Here is a 27,543-nt window from a genome sequence, read left to right on the forward strand (position 1 = left end):
AGTTCTGCAACAGTGTCTTATGTCTCACAAAGACCAACTGAATACAAAACAAACAATTAGACATAGGGCGCAACAAAGTAGACAAACAGTGTATGGTTGTCACTGTAGATACAAACTATTATAGATTCTCCTGATAGTATGTATATATAAAGTCCCAACTTTGACTGATCCTGTGAATAATGGGAAAAGAACCAATATAATGAAGTAATGTTGTAAAAGGTTTATACGCAAAAGACAAGTGGCTACTTACAATGTAGCAGGTAAAATAGGCATTGTGGGTGTGTGCCACTGCACGGGCAATCAGAAGGAAAATGCTGGCGTCTCCCTCTCCTCTCCGGTGCGTCTGTCTGATCAGTCTTAAAAAAAACTATGTGCAGCAGTATACCTGAGACTGGCATCCTATTGATGATGCTATGAGCGTTCTTTTTCCTGACAATAGGATTGCCTATATTATTTATTTATAAAATATTTTACCAGGAAGTAATACATTGAGAGTTACCTCTCGTTTTCAAGTATGTCCTGGGCACAGAGTAAAACAAATAATACATGGTTACAAATACAGTTACATAAATGAGCAGGGTATACATTATATACAAGACATTGCGTGCAGTTAAAGAAAATGTATATTATGAGCGTATGAAACAGTTACAGACCAGGTTAAAATGTGAGACAGCCTTAGATTTGAAAGAACTTAAACTGGTGGTGGATGTGAGAGTCTCTGGTAGGTTGTTCCGGATACTTTGTTGAGCCTTGGGACCATGAATAGTCTTTTGGAGTCTGATCTCAGGTGATAGGGGTGAGGAGCTTGTTCAGGTAGCTGGGTAGCTTGCCCATGAAGAATTTAATGGCAAGACAGGAAAGGTGAACTTTGCGCCTAGACTCTAGTGTTGACCAATCTAGTTCTTTGAGCATTTCGCAGTGATGTGTGTTGTAGTTGCATTGGAGAACAAAACGACAAATTGAATTGTAAAGGGTGTCAAGTTTGCTAAGGTGGGTTTGAGGAGCCGAGCCATATACTATGTCTCCATAGTCAATAATTGGCATTAGCATCTGCTGTGCGATACGCTTTCTGACCAGGAGACTTAGGGAGGATTTGTTCCTGTAAAGTACCCCTAGTTTGGCATACTGTAGGTCTTGGTTGTCAGGGTATCAATGTGCATCTTGAATGTTAAGTGGTTGTCAAACCATAAGCCCAGGTATTTAAAACTAGTGACAGGTGTTAGGGTGGTGTTAGCGTTGGTTCGAATCAGGAGCTCAGTCACTGGAAGCTTTACAAATTTAGTCTTGGTCCCAAATACCATTGTTACAGTCTTGTCAGTGTTTAAAAACAGTTTGTTTTGGGAAATCCAGTTTTCGAGTCTCAAAAAGTCAGACTGAAGTATGTGTTGAAGGTCAGAGAGGCTTTGACTGTGTGCATATAGGATTGTGTCATCTGCATACATGTGTATTGAGGCTTCCTTACAAGCTGTGGGAAGATCATTAATGAACACTGAGAAGAGTAGGGGCCCCAGAACAGAGCCTTGCGGGACACCACAGGTGATATCCAGGGGGTTGGAGTTAGAGCCTGAAATGGACACATGTTGGGATCTTCCTGATAGGTAGGACTGAAACCAGTTTAAAGCATGTTTCCCTATTCCAGAGCTCTGGAGTTTGTTTATATTATGGGCGTATGAAACAGTTAAAGACCAGATTAAAATGTGAGACAGCCTTAGATTTGAAAGAACTTAAACTGGTGGATGTGAGAGTCTCCGGTAGGTTGTTCCAGTTTTGGGGTGCATGGTAAGAGAAGGAGGAACGATCGGATACTTTGTTGAGCCTTGGGACCATGAACAGTCTTTTGGAGTGAGATCTCGGATAAGTGCTGCATGTGGTAGGGGTGAGGAGCTTGTTCAGATAGCTGGGTAACTACTGTATATCAATTTGTGATGATATCCAAGGTTATGGATTTGTATTGTGTTCTACATCTGAGTGGCTAATTGGACCTCAGCACAAAACATGTGTTATATAGGCACCTTGTTCACCCATAAACGCTCTAATACTAATTATAAGTAACTACAGTATGAATTAATCAGCTATGCAAAGTGCCAACATAAATCTACTCCCTTTGATTGCATGTGACCTCACAGCAACATTTCTGTTCATTATGCTGTGATTCAAACGTGCTAGTTTGATATTTTCCTTTTTATATAACAATTTATTCAGTGTACTTCTGATATGCGCTAAACACAGTTCACGCACCAGATAATGGATCTGTGCATGGAGATACAGTACTGTGTTTTATTTAACTCTATCGCTATGAAAATTAAAAGCCCAATATACGTTAATAGGGCAGATGTGACATTACATGAGCATTATAGGTCTATGTGTACTGATGATAGTAGTCACATATGACTTAAGACAGGACATATGATAAAGTACTGTCCATATGAACAATAACTACTAACGCTGAATTGTGACAAGCACAAGGTTTATGGGGCTGGTTATGGACTCTAATACCAGGTCCCCTTATATAATTCATTTTTAGATTATTCATTAATAAAAGGAGTTGATATATTTTCAAAAATTCATTATAAATATCATTACGAGTGCATTCAAAGGGGTTTCCTTTTTCCGTGTTTTGTTTACATTTTCAGACCCAGAATCTTGATATCCACATCCTTAAGCACTGATGTTTCAGTAGCTGGATCATTTTGTATTTGGCTCTACTTTTTTTTATTGAAACAGGAAAGTTCATTATAGATGTACTTTGTACGTGAGCATTTTTTAGATGTTAAGGAGAGTTAGAGATATAAAACCATAGCATATACATGAGTATTTATTTATATTTTATTTATAAAAATGCTTTACCAGGAAGTAATACATTGAGTTACCTCTCGTTTTTAAGTATGTCCTTGGCATAGAGTTAAGATGACAAATAATACATGGTTACAAATACAGTTAAATAAGTGAACAGGGTTTACATTATATACAAGACATTGCATGCACAGTTAGAGATAATATATGTTATAGGAGTATGTAACAGTTACAGACCAGTTTAAAATGTGAGACAGCTTTAGTTTTGAAAGAACTTAAACTGGTGGTGGCTGTGAGAGTCTCCGGTAGATTGTTTCAGTTTTGGGGTGCACGGTAAGAGAAGGAGGAGCGGCCGGATACTTTGTTGAGCCTTGGAACCATGATCAGTCTTTTGGAGTCAGATCTCAGATGATAAGTGCTGCATGTGGTAGGGGGGAGGAGCTTGTTCAGATAGACAGGTAGCTTGCCCAGAAAGTATTTGAAGGCAAGACAGGAAAGATGAACTTTGCACCTAGACTCAAGTGATGACCAATCTAGTTCTTTGAGCATTTCGCAGTGATGTGTGTTGTGGTTGCATTGGAGAACAAAACAGCATATTGAATTGTAGAGGGTGTCAAGTTTGCTAAGTTTGGTTTGGGGTGCCGAGCCATATGCAATGTCCCCATAGTCAAGAATTGGCATTAGCATCTGCTGTGCGATACGCTTTCTGACCAGCAGACTTGGGGATGATTTGTTACTGTAAAGTACAGCAGGGCCCCGGGTGTACGGCGGGTTCCGTTCCAGAGGCCTGCCGTATAGTGAAAATCGCCGGAAAGCGGATCCGGCGATTTTCACTTCTGCGCATGAGCAAACCGGCATTTTTGCCGTTCTGCGCATGTGCAACCTATGGTATGCGCGCGCAACCTATGGTATGCGTGCGCAACCTACGGTCTGCGCATGCGCACCCGCCCGTTCTGCGCATGTGTGATTTACAAACCAACATGGCGGCCCCCTTCTCGGTGCCGCCGTATCAGCGGATCGCCGAGAAGAGGGGCCCTGCTGTACACCTAGTTTGGCATAGATTTTGGATGTCAGGGTATCAATGTGCATCCCAAATGTTAAATGGGAGTCAAACCATAAGCCCAAGTATTTAAAACTAGTAACAGGAGCTAGGGTGGTTTAAGCGTTGGTTCTGATCAGCAGCTCAGTCATTGTAAGCTTTAGAAATTTAGCCTTGGTCCCAAATACCAATGTTACAGTCCTGTCAGTGTTTAAAAACAGTTTGTTTTGGGGAAATCCAATTTTCAAGTCTCAAAAAGTCAGATTGTGTTCAAGGTCGGAGAGACTAGGGCTGTGTGCATAAAAGATTGTGTCATCTGCATACATGTTTATTGAGGCTCCCTTACAAGCTGTAGGAAGATCATTGATGAACACAGGTGAAGAGTAGGGACCCCAGGACAGAGCCTTGCGGGACACCACAGGTGATATCCAAGGCGTTGGAGTTAGAGCCTGAGATGGACATATGTTGGGATCTACCTGATAGGTAGGAATGAAACCAGTTTAAAGCATGCTTCCCTATTCCAGAGCACTGGAGTTTGTTAAGCTAGATAACATGATCAACAGTATCAAAAGCCTTTGCAAAATCTAGGAATATTTCACCAGTGAGTTGTCCCTGTTCCATTCCACACTGGATTTAATTACAAACTTTTAGCAGGGTAGTCATAGTGAACTGTTTGGGGCGAAAGCCAGATTGGAATTGGCTAGGGAATTTTTTTCTTGGTATAGTAATAGCTTAATTGGGAGTGGACACATTTTTCCATGACTTTGGATAGTATTGGGAGAAGAGAATTGGCCTGTAGTTTGAGACAGTGTTTTTGTCCCCACTTTTGAAGATTGGGACAACTCTGGCAGTTTTCTAGGTCTTGGGGATATGGCCTGCAGACAGAATAGAGTTTACTATGGAAGCAATTGGTTTGGCAATGTTTGGAGCACCAAGTCTTAAGAACTTAGATTACAGTATGTCAGGTCCACATTGGCTGCTTAGTTTTAATTTGAGGAGTGCTTGTGTAATCTCCTCTTCGGATACTGGGACAAATTGAAAATTGTGGGCAGTGTTGGGAGAGCCTGGGGCTATATGTGTACTCTCCGAATGAGGTTCATGTTTGTGGTTTGGGCTGCATTTTGCTAATAAGTTAGTAGCACACCCCACAAAGTAATCATTGAATTAATTTGCAATGTCAGTGGGGTTTGTCAGAGTAATATCCTCCTTAGTGATATTACTTGGTTGTTGATGGCTAGAAGGCTGGAATATATTGTTGATAATCTTCCAGAAGTTAGCTGGGTTTGATGTATTCTGGTGAAGATTGTCAGAGTAATATTGTGCTTTTGCATGTTTGGTTTGCCTTGTGCACATGTTCTGCAGGCATCTGTAGTTATTAAGATCCTTGGTAGTGCCAGTTACTTTGTAGCTTTTCCACAAGGCATCCCTGAAATGGTAGGTTGCTTTAAGGCAGGCCTGCCCAACTCGTAAAGTGAGAAGGGCCGAACTGCTCCAAGGAAAAAAAATTTGGGCCGCACGGGTTAAATCATCATCATCATCATCATCATCTCTCCTCCAGCACCTCTCCATCATCATCATCCTCATCTCCCCCAGAACCCCTCACTATCAACCTTTATGATACTCCCCATCTATCTCTCATACCCCCATCTCTCCCCCTCACCCACACAATACCACCCTCCACATCAAAAACACAATACCCCCTCCACATCCCCCCAGCCCATTCCATGTCAGCAGCCCCCCCAAGTCAGCATCCCATGTCAGCATCCCCCCCCCATGTCTCTCTTCCCTCAATATAACACTCTCTCCCCCTCCCCTAAATCACACCCTCTCCCCCTCCTCTCAATGACACTCTCCCCCTCCCCTCAATAACACACTCTCCCCCTCCCCTCAATATGACACACTCTCCCCCCCTCAATATGACACTCTCTCCCCCTCCACTCAATATGACACTCTCTCCCCCTCCCCTCAATATGACACTCTCCCCCCTCCCCTCAATATGACACACTCTCCCCCTCCCCTCAATATGACACTCTCCCCCTCCCCTCAATATGACACTCTCCCCCTCCCCTCAATATGACACTCTTCCCCTCCCCTCAATATGACACACTCTCCCCCTCCCCTCAATATGACACTCTCTCTCTCTCCCTCCCCTCAATATGACACACTCTCCCTCCCCTCAATATGACACACTCCCCCTCCCCTAAATGACACACTCTCCCCCTCAATATGATACTTTGTTGAGCCTTGGAACCATGATCAGTTTTTTGGAGTCAGATCTCAGATGATAAGTGCTGCATGTGGTAGGGGGGAGGAGCTTGTTCAGATAGACAGGTAGCTTGCCCAGAAAGTATTTGAAGGCAAGACAGGAAAGATGAACTTTGCACCTAGACTCAAGTGATGACCAATCTAGTTCTTTGAGCATTTCGCAGTGATGTGTGTTGTGGTTGCATTGGAGAACAAAACAGCATATTGAATTGTAGAGGGTGTCAAGTTTGCTAAGTTTGGTTTGGGGTGCCGAGCCGTATACAATGTCCCCATAGTCAAGAATTGGCATTAGCATCTGCTGTGCGATACGCTTTCTGACCAGCAGACTTGGGGATGATTTGTTACTGTAAAGTACAGCAGGGCCCCGGGTGTACGGCGGGTTCCGTTCCAGAGGCCTGCCGTATAGTGAAAATCGCCGGAAAGCGGATCCGGCGATTTTCACTTCTGCGCATGAGCAAACCGGCATTTTTGCCGTTCTGCGCATGTGCAACCTATGGTATGCGCGCGCAACCTATGGTATGCGTGCGCAACCTACGGTCTGCGCATGCGCACCCGCCCGTTCTGCGCATGTGTGATTTACAAACCAACATGGCGGCCCCCTTCTCGGTGCCGCCGTATCAGCGGATCGCCGAGAAGCGAAGCGCCGAGAAGAGGGGCCCTGCTGTACACCTAGTTTGGCATAGATTTTGGATGTCAGGGTATCAATGTGCATCCCAAATGTTAAATGGGAGTCAAACCATAAGCCCAAGTATTTAAAACTAGTAACAGGAGCTAGGGTGGTTTAAGCGTTGGTTCTGATCAGCAGCTCAGTCATTGGAAGCTTTAGAAATTTAGCCTTGGTCCCAAATACCATTGTTACAGTCCTGTCAGTGTTTAAAAACAGTTTGTTTTGGGGAAATCCAATTTTCAAGTCTCAAAAAGTCAGATTGTGTTCAAGGTCGGAGAGACTAGGGCTGTGTGCATAAAAGATTGTGTCATCTGCATACATGTTTATTGAGGCTCCCTTACAAGCTGTAGGAAGATCATTGATGAACACAGGAGAAGAGTAGGGACCGCAGGACAGAGCCTTGCGGGACACCACAGGTGATATCCAAGGCGTTGGAGTTAGAGCCTGAGATGGACATATGTTGGGATCTACCTGATAGGTAGGAATGAAACCAGTTTAAAGCATGCTTCCCTATTCCAGAGCACTGGAGTTTGTTAAGCTAGATAACATGATCAACAGTATCAAAAGCCTTTGCAAAATCTAGGAATATTTCACCAGTGAGTTGTCCCTGTTCCATTCCACACTGGATTTAATTACAAACTTTTAGCAGGGTAGTCATAGTGTACTGTTTGGGGCGAAAGCCAGATTGGAATTTATTTATTATTTGCAGTCAATATGACACACTCTCCCCCTCCCCTAAATCACACCCTCTCCCTCTCCTCTCAATATGACTCTCTCCCCCTCCCCTCAATATGACACTCTCCCCCTTCCCTCAATATGACACTCTCCCCCTCCCCTCAATATGACACTCTCCCCCTCCCCTCAATATGACACTCTTCCCCTCCCCTGAATATGGCACTCTCTCCCCCTCCCCTCAATATGGCACTCTCTCTCCCTCCCCTCAATATGGCACTCTCTCTCCCTCCCCTCAATATGACACTCTCTCTCTCCCTCCCCTCAATATGACACTCTCTCTCTCCCTCCCCTCAATATGACACTCTCTCCCTCCCCTCAATATGACACACTCCCCCTCCCCTAAATGACACGCTCTCCCCCTCCCCTCAATATGACACACTCTCCCCCCTCAATATGACACTCACTCTCTCCCTCCCCTCAATATGACTTTCTCTCTCCCTCCCCTCAATATGACACACTCTCTCTCCCTCCCCTCAATATGACACTCTCTCTTTCCCTCCCCTCAATATGACACTCTCTCCCTCCCCTCAATATGACACACTTCCCCTCCCCTCAATATGACACACTCTCCCCCTCCCCTCAATATAACACACTTTCCCCCTCCCCTCAATATAACACTCTCCCCCTCCCCTCAATATGACACTCTATCTCCTCAATATGACACACTCTCTCTCTCCCTCTCTTCAATATGACACTCTCCCCCTCCTCTCAATATGACACTCTTTCCCCCTCTCCTCAATATGACACTCTCCCCCCCTGCAACTCACATCATACCCCCCCTGCATCTCACATCACTTCCCCCCCCTGCACCTCACATGTCAGCAGCCCCCCCCCTCACATGCCAGCAGCCCACCCACCCCTCACATGCCAGCAGCCCACCCACCCCTCACATGCCAGCAGCCCCCCCCTCACATGTCAGCAGCCCCACCCCCCCCTCACATGTCAGCAGCCCACCCCCCCCTCACATGTCAGCAGCCCACCCCCCCTCACATGTCAGCACCTCCCCCTCACATGTCAGCAGCCCACCCCCCACCTCTGCACCAGCCCGTTTTTCACACACCCCCACCTCTGAACCAGCCCGTTTTTCACACACAACCACCTCTGAACCAGTCCGTTTTTCACACACCCCCACCTCTGAACCAGCCCGTTTTTCACACACCCCCACCTCTGAACCAGCCCGTTTTTCACACACCCCCACCTCTGCACCAGCCCGTTTTTCACACCCACCCCCCACCAGCCCGTTTTTCTCAGACACACACACACACACACCTCTACCTCTTTTAGATCAGCACATCCTCTCTCCCCGGTACTAAGCCCGCCCCCGGCATGCTCTGACCTCCCCGGCATCCTGCATCCTCCTCATGCTGCTTCTGCCCCCGCGCACTGCAAAACCCGGGGACGGGGACGGGGGGGGGGGTGGAGGAGGGGAGGGGGATGAATCGCCGCCATTTTTTTAAACTTTAAAAAAAAAAAAAAATTTAAATTTATTTAATTAATTAACTGGCGCCCGGCCGGAGTCACCGCGGGCCACACAGAGAGGCCAGGCCCGCGGGCCGTATGTTGTGCAGCCCTGCTTTAAGGTCAGTTGTAACCCACGGAAGGTGGGCCCCCAGTGCACTTATTCTGCGTAGTGGAGCATGGGTATCACAGAGTTTTAAGAACTCGGTTTGGAAATAGTCAAGCAGGGTCAGGAATTAAATCGATTCTGTAACAAGGGCAGTTGGTAAGGTCAGCTAGAAACAGTTGTGGGTTAAAGTTTCTAAATGTTCTATTGAGGAGCACTTTAGGACTTGATTGGGGTGGTTTAATTTTCCTTTCACAGTACACTATTGCATGGTCACTGAAAAATGTCAGGAAGGATGCTAGAGGATTGGATTCTGATGGGATTTGAGGAGAGAATCCAGTCTAGCAAGGAGAGGTTGTGCGATTTCAGGTTTGTCCGTGTGGGTTGGGAAATGAGTTGCGTTAGGTTAAGTGACTTGAGTTGTATCTGGATTTTGTGGTTTTTAGGGTCGAGCCAGTTGAAGTTGAAATCCCCAAGGACTAGCAGCTCACTCTTCTCATCCAGAGAGGAAATGGAGTCAAGAAACTGGTGGTATCAGTCAGGGTCTGGAGGGGGGCGGTAGATGCCAGCAACCAAGATAGACGTAGAAAAATATGATGACATCATGACAATAAATTGGTAATCTTACACGGGCCTTATTTTTTTTTTCCATTGTATTTATTTTGTTACCCATAATAAACCTGGGAAGGTTCAGTGAAGCTCAGCAGCGACGCTCCCAGCTAAGGGCCTCCCCGTGGTTGGCAGTAGATTGAACTTTTCATTTTAGTTTCCCTAAGGAAACTTCACTAGATTTACAAATCTATAGGCAATTCCATCATGTTCCCTCGTATTTAGTATACTTGTTAAATTTTATCTTTAAAATTTAGTATACATTTCTGCTCAGTCTAAATGTATGTTTAATATATTTTAGCAACAATGGTGAAAGAATTGACTGAACAAATTGAAAAAAAGCTTTCGTCCCATTCAATTGAAAAGAAGCCATTTGGTGGTGTTGCTGTAGCTCAAGCATTTGTTAATAAGGATGAAGTTATGGAACTGAAGGTAAGATACCTGATAAATGAGGTAACTGAAATGACATTGCTAAAAAGGTTATGTTTTTGCAATTTGCCTATAATATACTTTTATTATTTGCAGTCTTCTTATTAAGGATTCATGCTTGGCACCTCCAGTATGGCATTTGTTCATCTTTAAGTGCAATGCTTTTTTAATTGGATTCTCCCGACAACAATCATTAGATACTATATGTGGTGGCACTAAGCAGAAATGTACTGTAATTGACATAAATAACAAATATATTTAAGGCAGAACATTATCAGCATCTATCATACTAAAAGCTTCTTATAGTCGATAAATAAAATTAATATTTAGCATGGAAGCGCAAAATGGCATGTTAATGGTGGATAGGGTTTCATGTTGCAGTTATGTCACAATGTAGATTGCTTTTGTAAATGTGGTAAAGCACTGCGCCACCATACAGTTTCCCTGCCATTGGAAATATGCTTTTACAGTTTAAGAAACACTTGATTTTTCAAATGAATCCTGAAAGCCTATGTCTGATATATTACATAACATACTGATTTGGTTAGCTATGGGGCGCGCCCCCCCAGGGGGGACACGAGATTTTCCTGGGGGGCGCGGGCGGCTACAGAGGTCCAGCGCTCTTCCCCAAGGCATTTAATTTAATGACGAGGATAACGTGAGGCCTCTGCAATTCTCAACTTACCGGGATTCAGAAGCGTGGTGATGCGTTGCCATGGCAACGTCGTGTCAAATGACGCAGCAGGACCAATTCACATGACCCGTCGCCATGGCAGCGCGACATCAAATGACGCCGCGGAGTCACGGCGTGATGTCACATGACCCCGCGGTGTCATTTGATGCCGGAAAACAAGGTCGGGGGGAGCAGGCAGGGGGTTGCAGCACCAATAGTTTGATCACCCCTGGGTTAGCTCGTACCTAACTGCTGAAAATGTACATACACACAATAAACAAGTAACTGCAATAGCATCTTTTTATTGACGGTAATGTATTTCCTGGTTCTCCCAATGGCAGTGCTCACTAATGGGTTAAGTTCCACCCTCCAGCTGAGATAGGACAGAAATGTCTACCTGTGGGAGGACCATAAATAGCCCCTCCTTTCCTTCCCAGGTAGTCTTTTTTTCTGTACTACTTTAGCTGAGGTAGCTATTCTGTAATATAGATGGGGGTTTACCTGGCTACCTAGTAGCCGATCCTCGGGAGTTATCTGCCTCTCCTGCTGAAGCCACGGACGTCCACACTCCAAGGAATTAGCTGTTCCATGGGGCTGAAGGGAGGCCATGCTGCAAATAGCCGCTGAGGCTCGCAGCTCCACTAACCTGGTAAGAGCTGTTTATACAGGCACGCGCATGCAGGAGTCTTAGACGCCATACCACGTGGACTCAGGAAGCAGCAGGGAGCTCTCGCAAGAGACGTGGCGTCACAGAAAAAAAGTGGGGGGGGGGGTTTAAAAGTGCTCGGCAGACTGTTGCTTCTCTGCTACTCTGCACCTCACACAAGGATTACAGACATGCGGAGGACAGCATTTACGCTGAGAAGCCTGCTCAAGTGCTGCAAAGTGAGGTGTAAGTGCTACTAGCCTACCCAAGGATACAGACCCTGCTTACAAACATGCAAATCTGTCTGACCCAAGCCTAGATTACCTAACAATCATGGATGCAGTATCTACAAGGACTACGATTTCAAACTTTCCAAGGAAAGCCCCATGAAGACAGTAGCTGTCAGTATTGTGATATTTGTTTTTGGAAAAGAGATGGCCATTAGTAGTGATATTTGTATTATGTCAATGCTCCAGGATCCCAACCGGAAGATCCAGTGGCCAGAGCACCTAAAGAGCTAGTTACTAGGGAAAAGCCACGAGAAAAATAAGACAGTGTGCTTGTGATAAGCCAACACTAAATAAAGTTTTTAAAAAATGGAGGATTACTTAAAAATTGTCACGCTTGTGCGAGCCCACAGACAAGACCTGACCCAGACACTGAGGTGGGAAGGACAATGCCACAGACCCACAGTAGCGAAGACGGGCCCAGTAGGTGGTTTGTAGCGTTGCTGGGTCTGGGTATGAAGAAAAAGGGTCAATCCAATACTCGCCAGGTTCCAAGGGAAGGAGAGGTACACGTAGTCGTTATCCGTAAGCCAGGGGTAAAGAGCCAGAGAGAATCCAAAGGCAAAGCCAGGTCGGTACACGAGAGGTTAATCCATAAGCCAGGGGTCACGAGCCAGAGAGAATCCAAATGCAAAGCCAGGTCGGTACACGAGAGGTAACTGTAGAAAACAAAGCAAGACAGGGCTGGACAAGCCAGGCACACACAAGGCTACACAAAGTCTATGTTCAGCAAGGTATGCCAGGAAGAGGCAGTCTTATATAGGAGACAGTAACCAGTAGGGGACGGAGCGGAGGCGGGGCCTCCGCAGATGCCAGGATAGGCTGCAGGAGACAAGCGCTCATAGAAAAACTTGACACGTAGCTGGGGCTCGTTGCGCGCCGTCATGCGCGTGCACCGCGCACAGCGGAGGTGCGGCGCGTCCCGAGGGGGCAGAGCTATGCTCAGTGACCGTGCATAGAAGGAGCGGGTGCGCGCACGCTCTGTAATAGGAACGGTGATGCGCACATCAGCGGGGGGCGAATCTTCGGCAGCTGCCGCTGCAGTACTATAGGTAGGCGAGGAGGGAATGCGCCGCAAGGGACGCACTCCCCGATTACTCACAAAAATGTGGCAAAAGATCGAATTGAACCGATGTCGTATTTAATGTCCTGGATGATAGGACACGGTAACCAAGGGTATTGGAGCAGCCTATTCTAAGTCTGCACACAGAGGCCATAAACAAACAAACAAGAGCATACACTAGGGTCACCTAGAGGGAAAGTTGGGGGGAAAGGGATAGGGAAGGAACGTTACACCTGCTCAGCTCGTTCAGATAATGGAACGGTGCTAGTCCCAGGATAGTGATAATATGTGAACAAGGAGAGAGAGAACCTGGTAAATAAAAGCACTCTAATACCCTAGTATATTGTGTATAATTGAGAAACAACAGGGGAGGGATAGGGAGTGATCACAGAACCATACTAATTGAGTAATTATATAAATAAATCAGGTAATCGAATTGTGGGTGCAAACTGTGAACTGAAAAGTGAGTCAGAGAAGAGGGGAAGGGAAACACAAAATGATTGTGCCCCTAAAGAAATTCACTAAACTGCACACCACTAAGTGTAAAAAATAACTTTTAATAAATTTACTTAAAACATATATTACCAAAGAATTGTGTAACGTGGATTCAAAAATGAATTAAATCAACAATATCGAGCATCTATGTCATCAGATAGATATAATTTTACTATCCCAATAAACCAGCTAATGATGGTGGGATATAGAAGGCATATGATGCTATAAGTCAGGGTGTTACCCCCTCTGGATCAGCTGTCAGACCAGATGGTAAATGTATAAAAGTCAGTGAGGACAAATAGATAGTAATGGATAAATATCCAATCCTCCTAGTGTAGTACTATATTATAAAACACCTCAGTGTTTAGTTTAGTGAGGTGCATGTACTGTGAGTGAAGAGACTAACACTCACAGCAGCAGTGATGGTGAATTCACAGCATATACTCTGTGAAGACACATATAACACATAGGTAGGAAGGATAACAGCAGACCTCACTGACTATAGAAACTAGACTAAATTAGCCGAGTACTACTACTTTTATTAATATTCATATTAAAATAAATGGGTATAGGTAGAAACACGACGAATGCTAAGTATCCTCGGTCAGTATTGTTAATACTTACTACACAATAAATAACTTTGCACCTAAATTGTTGTCTTTAGGTAAGTATTAAATGTAATAAGCCATTGTCCTCTTGACTTTAAATGCCTTTATTTCAATTCAGAGCTCTCTCGTCGTGTTTCTATCTATACCCATTTATTTTAATACGAATATTAATAAAAGTATTTTTAAATCATTCAATTATACACAACATACTAGGGTACTAGAGAGCTTTCATTTACCAGGTTCTTTCTCTCCTTGTTCACAAAAGTATACACTAGCCTGAAAAGATTGCAAGACTCCTCTTCTGAGAATTCAGCAATTGACGAACAATTCAGCAAGATGGAGCTGGACAGGGAATCATCAGATAATAATTTTTCGGCGGATGGATACCTTTGATCTCGAACTCATTGACACGCTTTTCAAGACTGCAAGAAAGATTTTGCAGATCGCGGACAAGCTTTTTCTTTGGGGCCTAGGGATCACCTATTCAGGAGCCTACATAGGAAATCATGTAGCTTCCTTGTTTATGACGTGAAGGATACGGCTAAAGCAGGAAGGAAGAAGCAGAAGCTTGGGGTTTTCCCACAAAAGTGGATGTAGAAGTGTCAAGGTTTTGCTAGACAAACAACCCTGCCTGTAGACGATGTAGCCTCCTTTTAAGAGGTAAGGGAGAGGCGGATGGAGAACGCCTTAAAATCGTTTACTGCAGAAGGCGCAGCTTGCAGGCATTCGATAGCTATAACATCCATATCAAGTTATGGATCGCAAACATGGAAATTAGGGGCACTTATCTAAAGTTGTCGGTAAACACTATTGTCGCAGCCAGAAGAGAGCTTTGGCCATGGCCTTGGCAGGCAGATTTGTCATCAAAGAACAATCTATGTTCAATTCCTTTCTAGGAACATCATTTGTTTGACAGGAAACTAGATTCCATCATTGAGAGAACCTCCGGAGGTAAGTCAGCTTTTTCCCACAGGAAAGGATTTGATACCCCGACCTCCAAGTATGAATGAGAGTGCTAACGGCCAAAGCATGAGAACCTATAGGCTCGGAAGGACTCACTCAAGAGCAACCTCGTGGTGCGGAGGCTAGAGCTGTCATTCGTGGCTAAGATTACGTGGACCCCAATATAGAGCGACTGGGTAGTTAACACGAGATGAGGAAAGCTCGAACATCCCACGTAGGAGGAAGACTCAAGCAATTTCAAGAAGTTTGGTCGTGAACGATTACGGGTTCTTGGATGTTCAACATTGTCTGTAGGGGACATTGTCTGGAGTTCAATACGTTACCTGGAAGACACAAGATCCCGACAGCCAGGAAACAAGCTGGCCAGGTAGACCTAACGAACAATGTCAAACAGCTGTTGCACAACCAAGCGATCCAACCGTTTCTGCTACAAGAGAAATATCGAGGTTTCTAGTCACCAGTGTTCCTCGTAAAGTAGGCAAATTGAACATTCAGTTCCATACTAGACCTCAAGGGAATAAACAAACTGCTCAGAGTTAAACGGTTCAAGATGGAGTCCCACAAGACCTTTAGTTCAACAATGGAGCAGACAGACTGGCCCATGTCAGTACATCATAAAGATGCTTCCTTACACATCCAAATAAGCAGGTTTTTACATGCAGCTGATTTGGACAGATCCAATGCTATCAGTCTTCCTCTAATTATAGAGGTAAATAAGAATTGTAATCAGTTAGTGTTAGGACCTACAAATTTGGTCATGCCTTGATGTAGCTTGCAGGCTTAAAATGCTTTGGCCAAAGGTTTACCTAAATGACCCTTTTTCAAGTGACATATAGGTATTTTACTGTGTACTTTTGTCATATTGGATGTAGCTTTGGGCTTCTTTGTTTTTTGTTGTATAAATTTAGCCACACCCAGTAGCACTCCAATTGACACACACACGTGTGTGTGTGTGTGTGGTGTGTGTGTGTGTGTGTGTGTGTGTGTGTGTGTGTGTGTGTGTGTGTGTGTGTGTGTAGTGCTACTGGGCGTGGCTAAATGTATACAACAAAAAACAAAGAATCCCAAAGCTACATCCAATATGACAAAAATACATAGTAAAATATATATATAGTGGTAATTTTGGGGGTGTTTATCAGAGCTTGCTGGGAATCTGTGTGTTTACACATTCTTATGTGTTAGACACAGAAAGTATCTCAAATTTGCAATATGGATAAGGTGCTATCAATTCAAGGCACTTCCCTTTTGTCTCTATTTTACCGAGAACATTCACAATGTTCACAATAGCTGCCAGAGATCTCATAGGTAGATTCTTCCAAGCTCTATAGAGAATCAGACCACAATATAAGGTTTCAGTTCCTGCTTGGGATTTACCGTTTGTATTATGGGCTCTAGCAGATGTCCCTTTGAGCCACTTTTCTAAAACTTCAGCTGCGGACCTAACGTTAAAGACAGTCGTGTTGATAGCAGTGGCGTCGGCACGCATGATTGATGAATTACAGGCCTTGTCGGTAAAGGAACCTTTCCTTATCTTCCATCATGACAAGGTCATCTTGAGACCAGTTCAACTCTGATTAATTACCCAGGTTGTTTCACAATTCCATCTCAACCAGGAGGTAATATTACTCTTATTTTGCCCGAAACCGGCAAATGACAAAGAACGGTTTCTACACACATTGGATATGGTAAAATGCTTTCAACTTTACCTTTCCAGAGCGGAAATATTTAGAAAGTCAGGCAGACTGTTCATCCTTCCAAAGGGATCAAAGAAGGAGCAAGCAGCCTCGAAGTCTATGATAAGTTACTAGATTGTAGTGACTATCCAGAAGGCCTATACTATCCAGAAAATTCCAGCCTAGAGCTGGTAAAGGTCAATTCTACGAAAGACATGGCTTCGTTCTGAGCAGCAAAGGTGTAGGCTTCCCCTGCAGAATTATGCAGGGCGTCAATATGGACTTCAATTAGTATGATTACGATGTACTATTCTTTGGATGTACTGTACATGCCTCTGCAGACACATGCTTTGGCGGAGAAGTTATGTAGTCTGTTGTCAACACTTAAATTAAAGATTATATTTAGGTGACAAGGAGTGTGGTGTTTATTCTAGGATCCACCTCCCCCCCTTTTTTTTCTCAGTACTGCTTTCACAAGCCCCATTGGTGACCACTGCCATGGGGACATCAAGGAAAATAGAAAATTGAAACTTACTGTAATTTTCTTTTCTTGGAGAGTCCATCCATGGCAGTGCTCACCAAACCCCTCCCAACGTTATTAAGTCTAAGATTATATTAATGTTTCTATTGATATATTTCAGCTTTTGTACTGCGACTACCTGGAGAGGAAAGGAAGGGCTAGTTATGGTCCTCCAATAGGTAGAGATTTTTGTCATATATCAGCACGAGGGTGGTACTTAACCCATTGGTGAGCAATGCTATGGAAGGAGACTCTAAGAAAATAAAGTTACAGTAAATTGGGTATCAATTTTCAATTTTCATTTGCATATTTGTATTTGAACTGAACATTGATGGGTGATGTCATTTGCACAGTGACTGCAATGTTCAGAGCCTTTTTATGTAGCTCAGTGAGAATAAAACATTAGTTATCCATATGAATGTTTGCCATATCTAGCACCTTTTAACTTGCATTTAATTCTGTTAAGGTTTGGAAAAATAGCTGAAACATTCCACATTTAATTCTTTCAAGACTCTTCGATTCTTCTGCACTTTAGAGGTTAAACACAACGGTTTTGTTGATGGTGCGTTTCCCCCCCCCCCTCTTATTGTTGTTTGCGCACACATAAGGTCACTGACTTTGATGATGATTTCGACCGCTCGTCTTTGGAAGAGGAAACATTTGAAGTGCCAAGATCTGTGACTTGTCGCCAAGGTGCAGCAATATACAAACATGACCTCCCTGCTGCTCCAGTTAAAAATGCTTTTGGTCTTCACAAATTGTTAAAAGGAGGTATGTTTGGGTCCTTCAAACGAACAAAAAACTTGAACATACTGGTTATACTTGGCAGAAAAGGTAAACCATACATTAATGTGTTTAGAGGCGATGTTGCAATTTTCTATTGGAGAATCTGCGGCCATATAACTACACATAATTTTGGCGACCAGACTTGTTCCCCGAGGCCAGGGCATAACATCAGATCCAGGGTCTACCTGGTTTGGGTACATAATGTTTTTTTATAATAATAATGGACACTGCTGCTTCAACTACCCTCAATTCAGGGAAAACATAATTTAAAGTTGGACTCCAGTGTTTTTGTTTTTTAAGCATTTAATTGCTAAAACTGTGAAGCTAGAAGAAAATTAACATTTCTTTTTTTACCTCTGTAATAATCAGGAGGCAGCTGTTTATTAGTGTTGTCCTTTTTGTATTGAGTTCAGTAATAATCGCTAAATGTTTTTTAAATAGTTTATATAACTGGAATATGTTGCAATATTTTGCACTTTAACTGTCATTGTCCTGTACAGTAGTGTTTTGAGCACATATTTATTTCTCTTTCCTTCTCCAGAGGTTCGTGAAGCAGATACCTCATGCACCCTTGTAAGCAGCTTAGTTACTGTGAGTGACTTCACTGACTCTTCAGATGTGTGAATATCAGAAGAATGCTCACAGCTGATTCTCTTGGGTCTGTGGAATGAAATGTTCTATAATGAAGGTCTTGCTGGACATGTCAAGTGCCTTTGAGCTGTAAAATGAACTTTTTGTCTGCTTCCAATTGGAAGTGTATGAGTTTTTTTTTGCGGGTGGGAGGGGTTGGGGGGTTTATATGTATGTTTTTAGAACCGCCGTTGCTTACAACAGACAAATGAAAATGTTTACATGACAACTTATTTTTTTATTTTTTAAAGAAAATCCAAGCTGGTAAATGCACAATTCTTCTCTAAAGTATAGGTGCATTCATTTGCTTTATAAATGGTTAGCTCCTGGTGTTTATTTTTCTATAGTACTGTTTCTTCCCTTATCAGGGTGCTTTTAAAGTGCCCTCATTTTAAGGAGGATGAAAAGCTAAATTGAGCAAGGTCTGCGCTACATATCATATCTCTGCAAAGCAGTTTGTTTTAATATGATATAAATTAATACAAATGAATGATATGCTAAACCCATGGCAGATGGAGGTTCCTGTAACACATACCCCATTATCCATAAACATGTGTAATAGCAATACATTTTTGTGTTTACTATCCTAATATACAAGAAGTGCAGGTAGACTATAGTGTGTGTATGTGTATATATATATATATTTTTTTTAATTGAGCCTTAAGCTTTAAAATTACAAATATGGTTACAGTTTACAGCTACATTTAAATTGTTCTGATGAATTGTACAGAGGTCAAGACATCCCATCTTTGTCTAAATAGTGTACGGATGTTAGTCGTCAGCTAAATATACTGATGTCTTTAAACCCATAGCAAAGTATTTACTCAGTGGTACAAAGGTGTTTTTCAAAAGTGGTACTGTATGTATTTTTGCACACATTTTTGTATTATACCACATACAAAACAGTATTATTAAATAATATCCCAACAAACATGTGAATCTTGATTTTTTTTTTTTAGCATATGTATAAATGCAGGTGTCTTGGTCTGAGTGAAAGTTCTGTTTGTACTTCTCATGTGTATAAAGGTATATACTATATTTGAAATATTGTCTTCCTTATTTACACTCTATATTTTTAAACATTAAGTGCATGTAATTAAAAAAGGTAGCTTGATATGCTTTATGCAAAGTATGTATATGCATACAGACGCAAACACCTTTATTAGGATTTTCGCATAATGTTTATGAAGTTAGTCAAGTTGTTAGAATGGTATAATATTCCTGATGCTATTGGGTGAAGATTGGATGTAAAGTTATTCTGTTTAGCTTTCCTCAGTCATGTGTACTGTATTTACTGTAAATATAGGCATACCAAACTGTAGAAAATCTTACCCACTTGTAATAGAAATAACTTGTCCGTTTCCCACCGTGCTTTCTTCTTACCAGGAATGGACTGACAATACTCCAATTTAAGTGGCCATCTTAAATACATTTCAGATGTTTAATTTTTCAAGTCAAATTACAGTAGTATCTGATAAGTTCAATGATTAAAAACTATTGTAGGGTATTTTGTCATATTTTGCCAAATGTTCCAAGCAACCATGTATAAAAATAAATGACAATTATTTTTGGCATTGGGGTGTTGCCTAATGCTTGAGCTTCCTCTACATCAATGGAGCGCAAACTTTTCCTGCTGCTCAACCTTTCTTCCTTGTCCCGCCCTCGTAACACCCCCCCCAACCTGGAATCCGCGTCAAATGACGCTGCGGGGTCATGTGACGTCACATGACCCGTGGCGGCATTTGACGCTTGTGACGTCATGTCACCTGGCCCGCCGCGTTGCCATGGCGATGTTTCGCCACTGGCTGAATCACGGTAAGTGAAGAGTTGCAGGGGCCTCACTCGATCCCTTGGCATTTCATTTAAATGCCGTGGGGAAGGGCGCGGGGCCTCCGCAACTGCCGGCGCCCACCAGCAAAATCTCACTCCCCCCCAGTTTGCGCACCCCTGTTCTACATAATGAATCTGTCAAGTACCTTGCAATTGCGAAACTGAATTCCCATTTCAAAGTACATTATACGATTATTTTTCATTACTCACTTAATACACATTAGACTGTCATGAACACCACACCCGTGAGCATGTGAATTGTGTATTTGTCAGAGGTTAAAACCTTCAGCTATCCAGCTAACTCACTTACCTTCCCACAGGACACTAAAAATTAGCAATGACTTCCCAAAACCGTCACTCTTACACCTAAATACGTGGCCACCACCAATAATGTAAGGTCTTACCCTCAGGAGTACCTGGTCTCCTGTTTACTGGGAAAAAAGATGTAATGAACACAAAAACCAAATGTAGCAAAACATGTCCGAAAATGTGATTGAATCTCTTCACAAGGTACTAGGTTCAATTAGAGCCCAAAGACGGCACTTATTCAATTGTAGATTTAATATATGAAAAGTGGTACAGTGCTTGTTTACAGAAAAGGAATGTTAAAAAGACATTAAAATATATACAAGCAGACAGTTTCATAAAATAACAGTGTATAAAAACAGCCTGAATACCTAAATTCCTATTAGACTCCTCAAGAGGTCGTAGATAGAAATATGAGAATTCCTGTGTTATTTAGTATAACACACCTCTGTTGAATTCTAATTTTGATACCCAAATGCATTGTTTTTGTGATCCAAACTTTGCTGTGTGACAGGCCAACCTTTTGTGGTAGTTGAAAATAATCCTTTAGATCCTTTAAAATTGAGGCAGGTATCTTTTGAAGAATAAACGATTATTGGAACAGAGACAGAAAGCATATTACAAGCATACAGGTTCAGTACAGGTTTCACTGGGAACTAATCAGCATGATGGTTTCTGTTCTCTGTCTAAGCAAAACCTGTATACTGTTTCTTGTAACTACTGTAGCTATAAGTGGCCGCTTTCTCACGATCAACCAGATAATACATAGCAATTAATAGTAATAGACAGTAAGAAAATGTTTTCGTTTTTAGCTGTTATCTTTTAGACATTCATGGTAGAACAATGTATCCCTATATTTTTTATCTCCAGACATCCTTGTGCGATTTCTTCTCCTACTATCAATCTCTGTTCTGACAAACTTTCTTATTCCAGACTGATTTAACTGTTCTTTGTATCTATAGGATTAACGATGTTCCTAATCTCGAAGGCCTATCTTTACTATCCTACCAATATTCCTTCCTTCTAAGCTGCCTTTGTCATATTGATTTAATGGTCTAACTCCTTTCATATTCCAAACTAATGAGCTTTTGCTATGTAGCCTAATTTGGAATTGCCACGGTTTTATACAAAATAGATCAAATAGAAGCTAATAAAACAAATAGGATTCCTGAATCACATGACCCCTTTCTACAACAGTGTCTTATCTCCCACTCATCGATCTTTTGTAAAATGTATGGCTGGGAAATAGAATGATTTTACTCAAATGAATCTGAGAGTATAAAATACCCTAAAACTCTCTCCCTGTAACCCTTAGAGTAATGCTAACCTCATCATTGTATTTGTACATTTTTAATGCACACCTACACTTCTGTCTTGAAAGGGCTCATTTTCATCTTTGAGGGGGAAACAAATATTTGACTTATGCAACACAGACAGTCTGTCTTGTGGTATTGTTACACACGTCTAACTTTGCCCGCCACAAGTCTATATATATTTTTTATCCTTGTGAATTGCATTAGATTTTTAAAATCTGTAAGGAAATGTAGAGTATTCCTTCTTACATCCCATCTGCCAACGAGTCCCATCTCAGGAATTTTACATTATACCCTTTAAGATAACCTGGAGATTTGGCACATCTCCGCACTTTCATCAGTCACTACTTAATATGAACATATTGTTTTATTGGCCCATAACTGCACAGACGCAGTTACAGATGCAGCCACCAGTATTAGAACTCTTGCCTGGGAAATTTTGGGGCAGTCTCACAGTAAATGCCTCAACATGGCCTCAACATTTCTGTGAGTTTCTTAATGGTCCATTGGATTAACATAGCAGGGATCCCTGCAGTCCCATTCAGTTTGAATGGGACTGCAGGGACCCCCCACTGTGTTAATCCTATGGGCCATTAAGAATCTCACAGAAATGTTGAGGCATTTACTGTGAGACTGCCCCAGAATTTCCCAGGTAAATGTTCTAATACTGGTAGCTGCATCTGTAACGCAGGCCACCTTACAGGAGAGATAGGAAAACACACATTTTCAAATGGCTGAACAGAACAGGTTAAAGGCATTAACGTAATAGGCTGTATAAAATGAACTGCAATTTTATGTCTTGATTACAATGACTTCTGCACAAAATGTATTTTTTTTTGCTTGATTTATAAATAAAAGAAATATTGTATAAAAGCTTATGTTGTACATTCTGATATATATTTTCCCAGACTAAATGTTCTATACGTGCAGGCCTAAAGTTATACAGCTTATTAGATTAAGTGACAAAACAACTCAGCCTCAATACAGAATGTATATATATATATATATTCAAGGTCTAACATGTGGCCCCGTCTCCTCTCCCCTCTGGATTGCACCCCCCCTCCCTGCAAGGCTCCAGCGTCAAATGATGCAGCGAGGTCATGTGATGTCACATTGCCATGGCAACGTGATGTCACATGACCCAGTGGCGTCATTTGATGTGGTTTGCCATGGAAACGCGTCGCTGGAACTCCAGGTAAGTGCAAAGTTAGAGTCCTCGCGCGATCCCGGCATTTATTTTAAATACCTTCGGGGAAGCGCGGGGCCTCTGTAACAGCCACGCCCCCTCCCCCCAGAAAATCTCACGCTCCCCACTTTGCGCACCGCTGGCGAACAGTATACATTATTGATTTTGATTATTTGGTGGTGTGCTATTAGTTAATATTGGGTTTTTGTGTTATGGTGTAACACAGTGGCGTTATTGGCCTAAATGGAACTAGATTTTGATTAAACATAAGAATTTTTATTAAATTCCTTTGAGTATCTTTTAGCGGAAATCAGATCTGTTGCAGCAACGGGTGCTTTTGTCCGTGAACTTCTCATGGATGATGCTCCAGCATATGAATAGCCCAGTCTGGGGGGAAAAATATATTGTAAAGCAGTTATTTTAACAACTAGTTTTAAGCATATATAAACTAGTCCCCCCAAAAACAAGACAAGGAAAATTAACGGACATTGTTACAAATATCTGATTTTGTTTCATTCTTGATGTGGGAAAAATTGACATTGTGATACATTACGAATAGAACATTTTTAGTATTGGTACTCGAATGCACGAGACAGCATGATAGACTTTTGGTCTTACTGTACTGTATATACTCTGCTCAAGGATACTTATGAGTATCATTAGGTAATATCATATCATTAGGTGGTGAGAAGGCAGAACTTCAGTTATGTAAAACAGAATTGCTGTTCTGATGATGATTGTTCTAATTATTCTGAGTAGTCCTACTTTATTGCTGAGGAAGCAGTTATGTTTAGGTAAATCTTCATGGTATAATAATAGCTTAGATCATATCAGTGCAATAAGGCTGTTTTACCTAACAAGAACAGACGTATCAATATCCGCGGAGGGTCACGGTGGGCGGGCTTTATCGGGTGTCTGTGTGTGTGTCCTGACGGTGGAAGCTGACAAAATTGTGTGGCAGTGAATATTGCTGATGGCCTCTTCTGCCAGCAGTGACGTCACTTCTGTCACCACTGACTTCCGTTCCCATCAACTCCATTCACTGCCACTGAATTTTGGTCATGTGGTAGGTGCTGCTAAAGAAGTTTCACTTAAATTTTTTTTTTTTTTTTTAAAAGTGCACATCTATACTGCTTGTTGTAACGGATCGGGGGACTCGCAATTCCCAGCATGTCCCCGTCACCCCAGCTTCCACAGTGCCTAGTTCCTCCGCTCCCCTACGTCCCCAAACTCTACCTTCTTCCCTCAGCCGTTCCTCCACGGCTCGATCCTCACGCGCACGCTTACACCCTGCGTACGCGCGCGGTCCTCTCACCAAGCGCGCGCGTTCACGATCTCGGTTTCCCTATCGCGGCTCACGCGCTCCTCGGCGTGCCTCTGTCACCCCTGTCCGTTCCTTACCTGGTTCCTCCTTTCCTCCTTCCCCTCTGTCTTCTCTCCCGTGCGCCTCCTCCGCTGGTCTTCCCCCACGCTCTGGTGCACGTGTGGTGAGCGCGCATAGCAGGGTTACAGAGGACGCGTGCACCCGCTCTACTTACCTCTCCCACGCTCTGACCCCGCCCCCAGTCGGCTGCAGGCTATTACCTTAGATTACCTTCCTGTCTCCTCCCCTGCTCTCACAGACCTATCTCTGCAATTACCCACTCTAACCTCTGCTCCTCCCCTCACCCCATTGGTCCTTCTTCCTATATAACCCCACTCCTTCCTCTCAGTCCTTGCTCTGCATAGCTTTCCTGTAGCTCCTGTGTGTGCAGTGTCTATGCCTAGCTCCCTTGTCTGTTTCAGCTCTGGTTCCTGTCCCTGCCCCTGTTTGGATTCCTTGCCTTGAACTTGAATTCTGCTTTGGACTTGACTACGCTGCTTTCTCCAGCCCTTGGACCCTGGCTTTCGGACATCACTACACTGCTCTCTCCAACCCCTGAACTCTGGCACTTGGACATTACCCTCCGACCTCTGGCACCCCGGACTCAGCAAGTATAACGTTAACCCTTACTCTCCAGGCCCGGCAACGCTACTACCACACTCCGGGCACGCCCTCACTGCTGTGGGTGCATGTTATACCCTCACCTCAGTACTGGGGACTGTCCAGGTCTGCGGGCAAACAGGCGTTACACTTGTTTTATATATTTGAAACAAGGGGTCTGCTGGAGCTAAACCTGCTCACTTTGGTCCCTGAGATTTATTTTTGATATTCGGATCAGACCCACTTTTGCTACCAATAGAAAGCCATGACTCGATTGTGAGATGTCATTGCAGCTTCCGATTGATTGTCCCAGTCTTTACTGGCAAAAGTAAAAAAAATACAATGGGGGATATGCACTAAGCAGTGATAACTGCTTTGAAGAGCGCTAAGTGGCTTTTAAGGCCGATAAAGCCTGTTGCGCGATTCACTAAGCAGTGATAACAGTGTTTTATCAGCCTTTAAAAGCATTTTTTCAGTTCTGTGAGCAAAACCCGTCCGATCAGGCTAAAAACGCCAAAACGCACTGTGCTTTGCCAGTCCGCGTGATTCACTAAACAGTGATAACTCAATCGTGCTTTAAAGCACGCCAGAATTTCGCGCCAGCTAACGGCTGGCGCAAAAGAAGTGAAAACAGTAAAAAAAATCATTGTTTACCTTTTTTCAGGCACACCATTAATACAACAGGCCGGCAGGTGTCCATGGGTGATCCCCGCGGGAGTCTGGGGGTCCCCGCTGTGCCCCAAAAAAATAAACAATACTTTAAAATAAATACACCTCCCCCCCACCCCTTAAAACATACAGTACAGTAATGGGCAAAATTACTATTATCCAGATATGGATAATAGTGCAATTGCCCATTTAAAATACAACATTAAGCAGCATAAATAAAGTAAATAAATATTGCACTCACCCCTGCCAGGCTGCCACGATGAAGGCCGGCTTCATCCTCATCACTGTCCATGTCCTCCGTTGCTACAAGCAATACAGAACAATAAAAAAAGACAATCTAAAGTCCCCTAACCCCTGGGGACCACCCGAGGGCCACCGCCGGCCTATAGTATAATTCCTGTGCATACAATTTTTTTTTTAAAGATATTTTATGTATGTTAGGGGAGTATAGGGGTTGTTGGGGGCACAATGGGGTGGGTGTGTTGTGTATTGCAATGTTTATTGGGGGCAATTGTCCCCAATAAACATGCTATTGTGCCTTAACCCCTTCATTGCCTTAGCGAATAGCCGCTAAGGTAATGAAGCTGGTTTAATGTCTTTTTTTTAATAGTGTGCGGTAGCAGGGGGTCTCCTGAGCTGAACCTCTTTGATTTCTGACTCAGAGACCCCCTGCTTCCTGAGTTACAGGCCCCTGCATGGGGCATCGGATGCCAGTGTCACTTCCATTTTTAAAGCGTCCACGTCGCGTGACATGTAAATAATGGAGGAGATACTGGCACACCATATCTGGGCCTGTAACTCAGGAAACGGGGTTTCAATGAAATCAATGCGATTCAGCTCAGGAGATCCCCTGCTCCAGCACAATAGTTATCAAAATTATATTAAAGCAGCTTCATTACCATAGCGGATAGCCGCTACGGTAATTAATTATTTTTTTGATGCTAGTATAGATGAGAAGGGGGTCTCCTGAGCTGAACCGCTTTGGTTTCAGCCTCGGGAAGCCCTTACTTCATGAGATTTGAATGTGCGACCAAGTGGTTTGACAAAGGAGATCTCAGCATTCCTGAAATCTAGTAACAGAATATTTATATGATATACAGATATAGCAAAGCTTATGGTCTTTGGTTCCACTGCAATGTGCAGTCATGGTATCGAAGGGTTAATGCTGCAGTGGGTCCCATTCAGAAGCATGAACCCCCCCACAGCTCCATTGAGGCAGACACTGTATCCGGACACAACAGAGTTTTGCTTTTTCATCCATGATGCAGAGGATAGTACTGTACATCTTTTTACACCTGTATGTCCTGAACTGCAATGGATCGGAACATCTAAATAGTAGTGCTCAAATACTAAGCTCCAGTCATTGCAAACTAAATTGTGTATAGTTACAAACAAGAAATGTGTTGCATACCTTGGATGTTTGCTGTTTTGTTCTGCAATGGCACAGCAAAAAATACTGCCACCCACCAAGCACAGAGCAGCTCCTGCCCAGCCAATAAACAATGCAGTACCTAACTCGTACCTGCAAGAGAATATGTACAACTAACATGCATTGAATAGCTGCAGCTTGTATACTTTTTTTACACAACTTGTAAGGTATTGGAATCCAGAGTAGGTGAACCAAAATGAAATGTTATAGATATATAATGTTCTATCTATCTGAGGGAGTGGCTCTGAGTCAAGGCACCGACTCTGAAAACAACGACACTGAGGTTTAATACAGGGCGGCTTGGTTCAAATCCCAATGTCGGTTCCCTGTGCCTCAGGCACCAAAAACCTAGATTGTAAGCTCTTCTGGCCAGGGACTGTAAAAATCATAGGTACAATGTTT

The 27,543-nt window shown here is 43.1% G+C and overlaps 2 protein-coding genes across 8 annotated transcripts in view; one reads left to right on the forward strand and one right to left on the reverse strand.

Annotated features, from left to right (window-relative positions):
• DZIP1 (DAZ interacting zinc finger protein 1) overlaps positions 1 to 19,376 on the forward strand; it is an 89,358-nt gene extending 69,982 nt beyond the window's left edge. For all 7 annotated transcript variants that reach the window (XM_075590848.1, XM_075590852.1, XM_075590851.1 and 4 more), the window contains 3 exons: positions 9,974 to 10,104; positions 17,638 to 17,800; positions 18,357 to 19,376. In XM_075590848.1, coding sequence (XP_075446963.1) covers positions 9,974 to 10,104; positions 17,638 to 17,800; positions 18,357 to 18,439 — 377 coding nt within the window. In that variant the 3' untranslated portion in view covers positions 18,440 to 19,376. The remainder of the gene's footprint in view (positions 1 to 9,973; positions 10,105 to 17,637; positions 17,801 to 18,356) is intronic.
• A 3,579-nt stretch (positions 19,377 to 22,955) lies between these two features.
• Positions 22,956 to 27,543, reverse strand: part of CLDN10 (claudin 10) — a 159,035-nt gene continuing 154,447 nt past the window's right edge. The window contains exons 4-5 of the mRNA XM_075590856.1: positions 27,124 to 27,234; positions 22,956 to 23,467 (exon numbers count right to left, since the gene is read on the reverse strand). Of these exons, the coding sequence (XP_075446971.1) occupies positions 23,341 to 23,467; positions 27,124 to 27,234 (238 nt within the window). The 3' untranslated portion in view covers positions 22,956 to 23,340. The remainder of the gene's footprint in view (positions 23,468 to 27,123; positions 27,235 to 27,543) is intronic.

Source organism: Ascaphus truei, chromosome 3 (genome assembly GCF_040206685.1).
Source record: "Ascaphus truei isolate aAscTru1 chromosome 3, aAscTru1.hap1, whole genome shotgun sequence".
NCBI classification, from domain to species: Eukaryota; Metazoa; Chordata; class Amphibia; order Anura; family Ascaphidae; genus Ascaphus; species Ascaphus truei.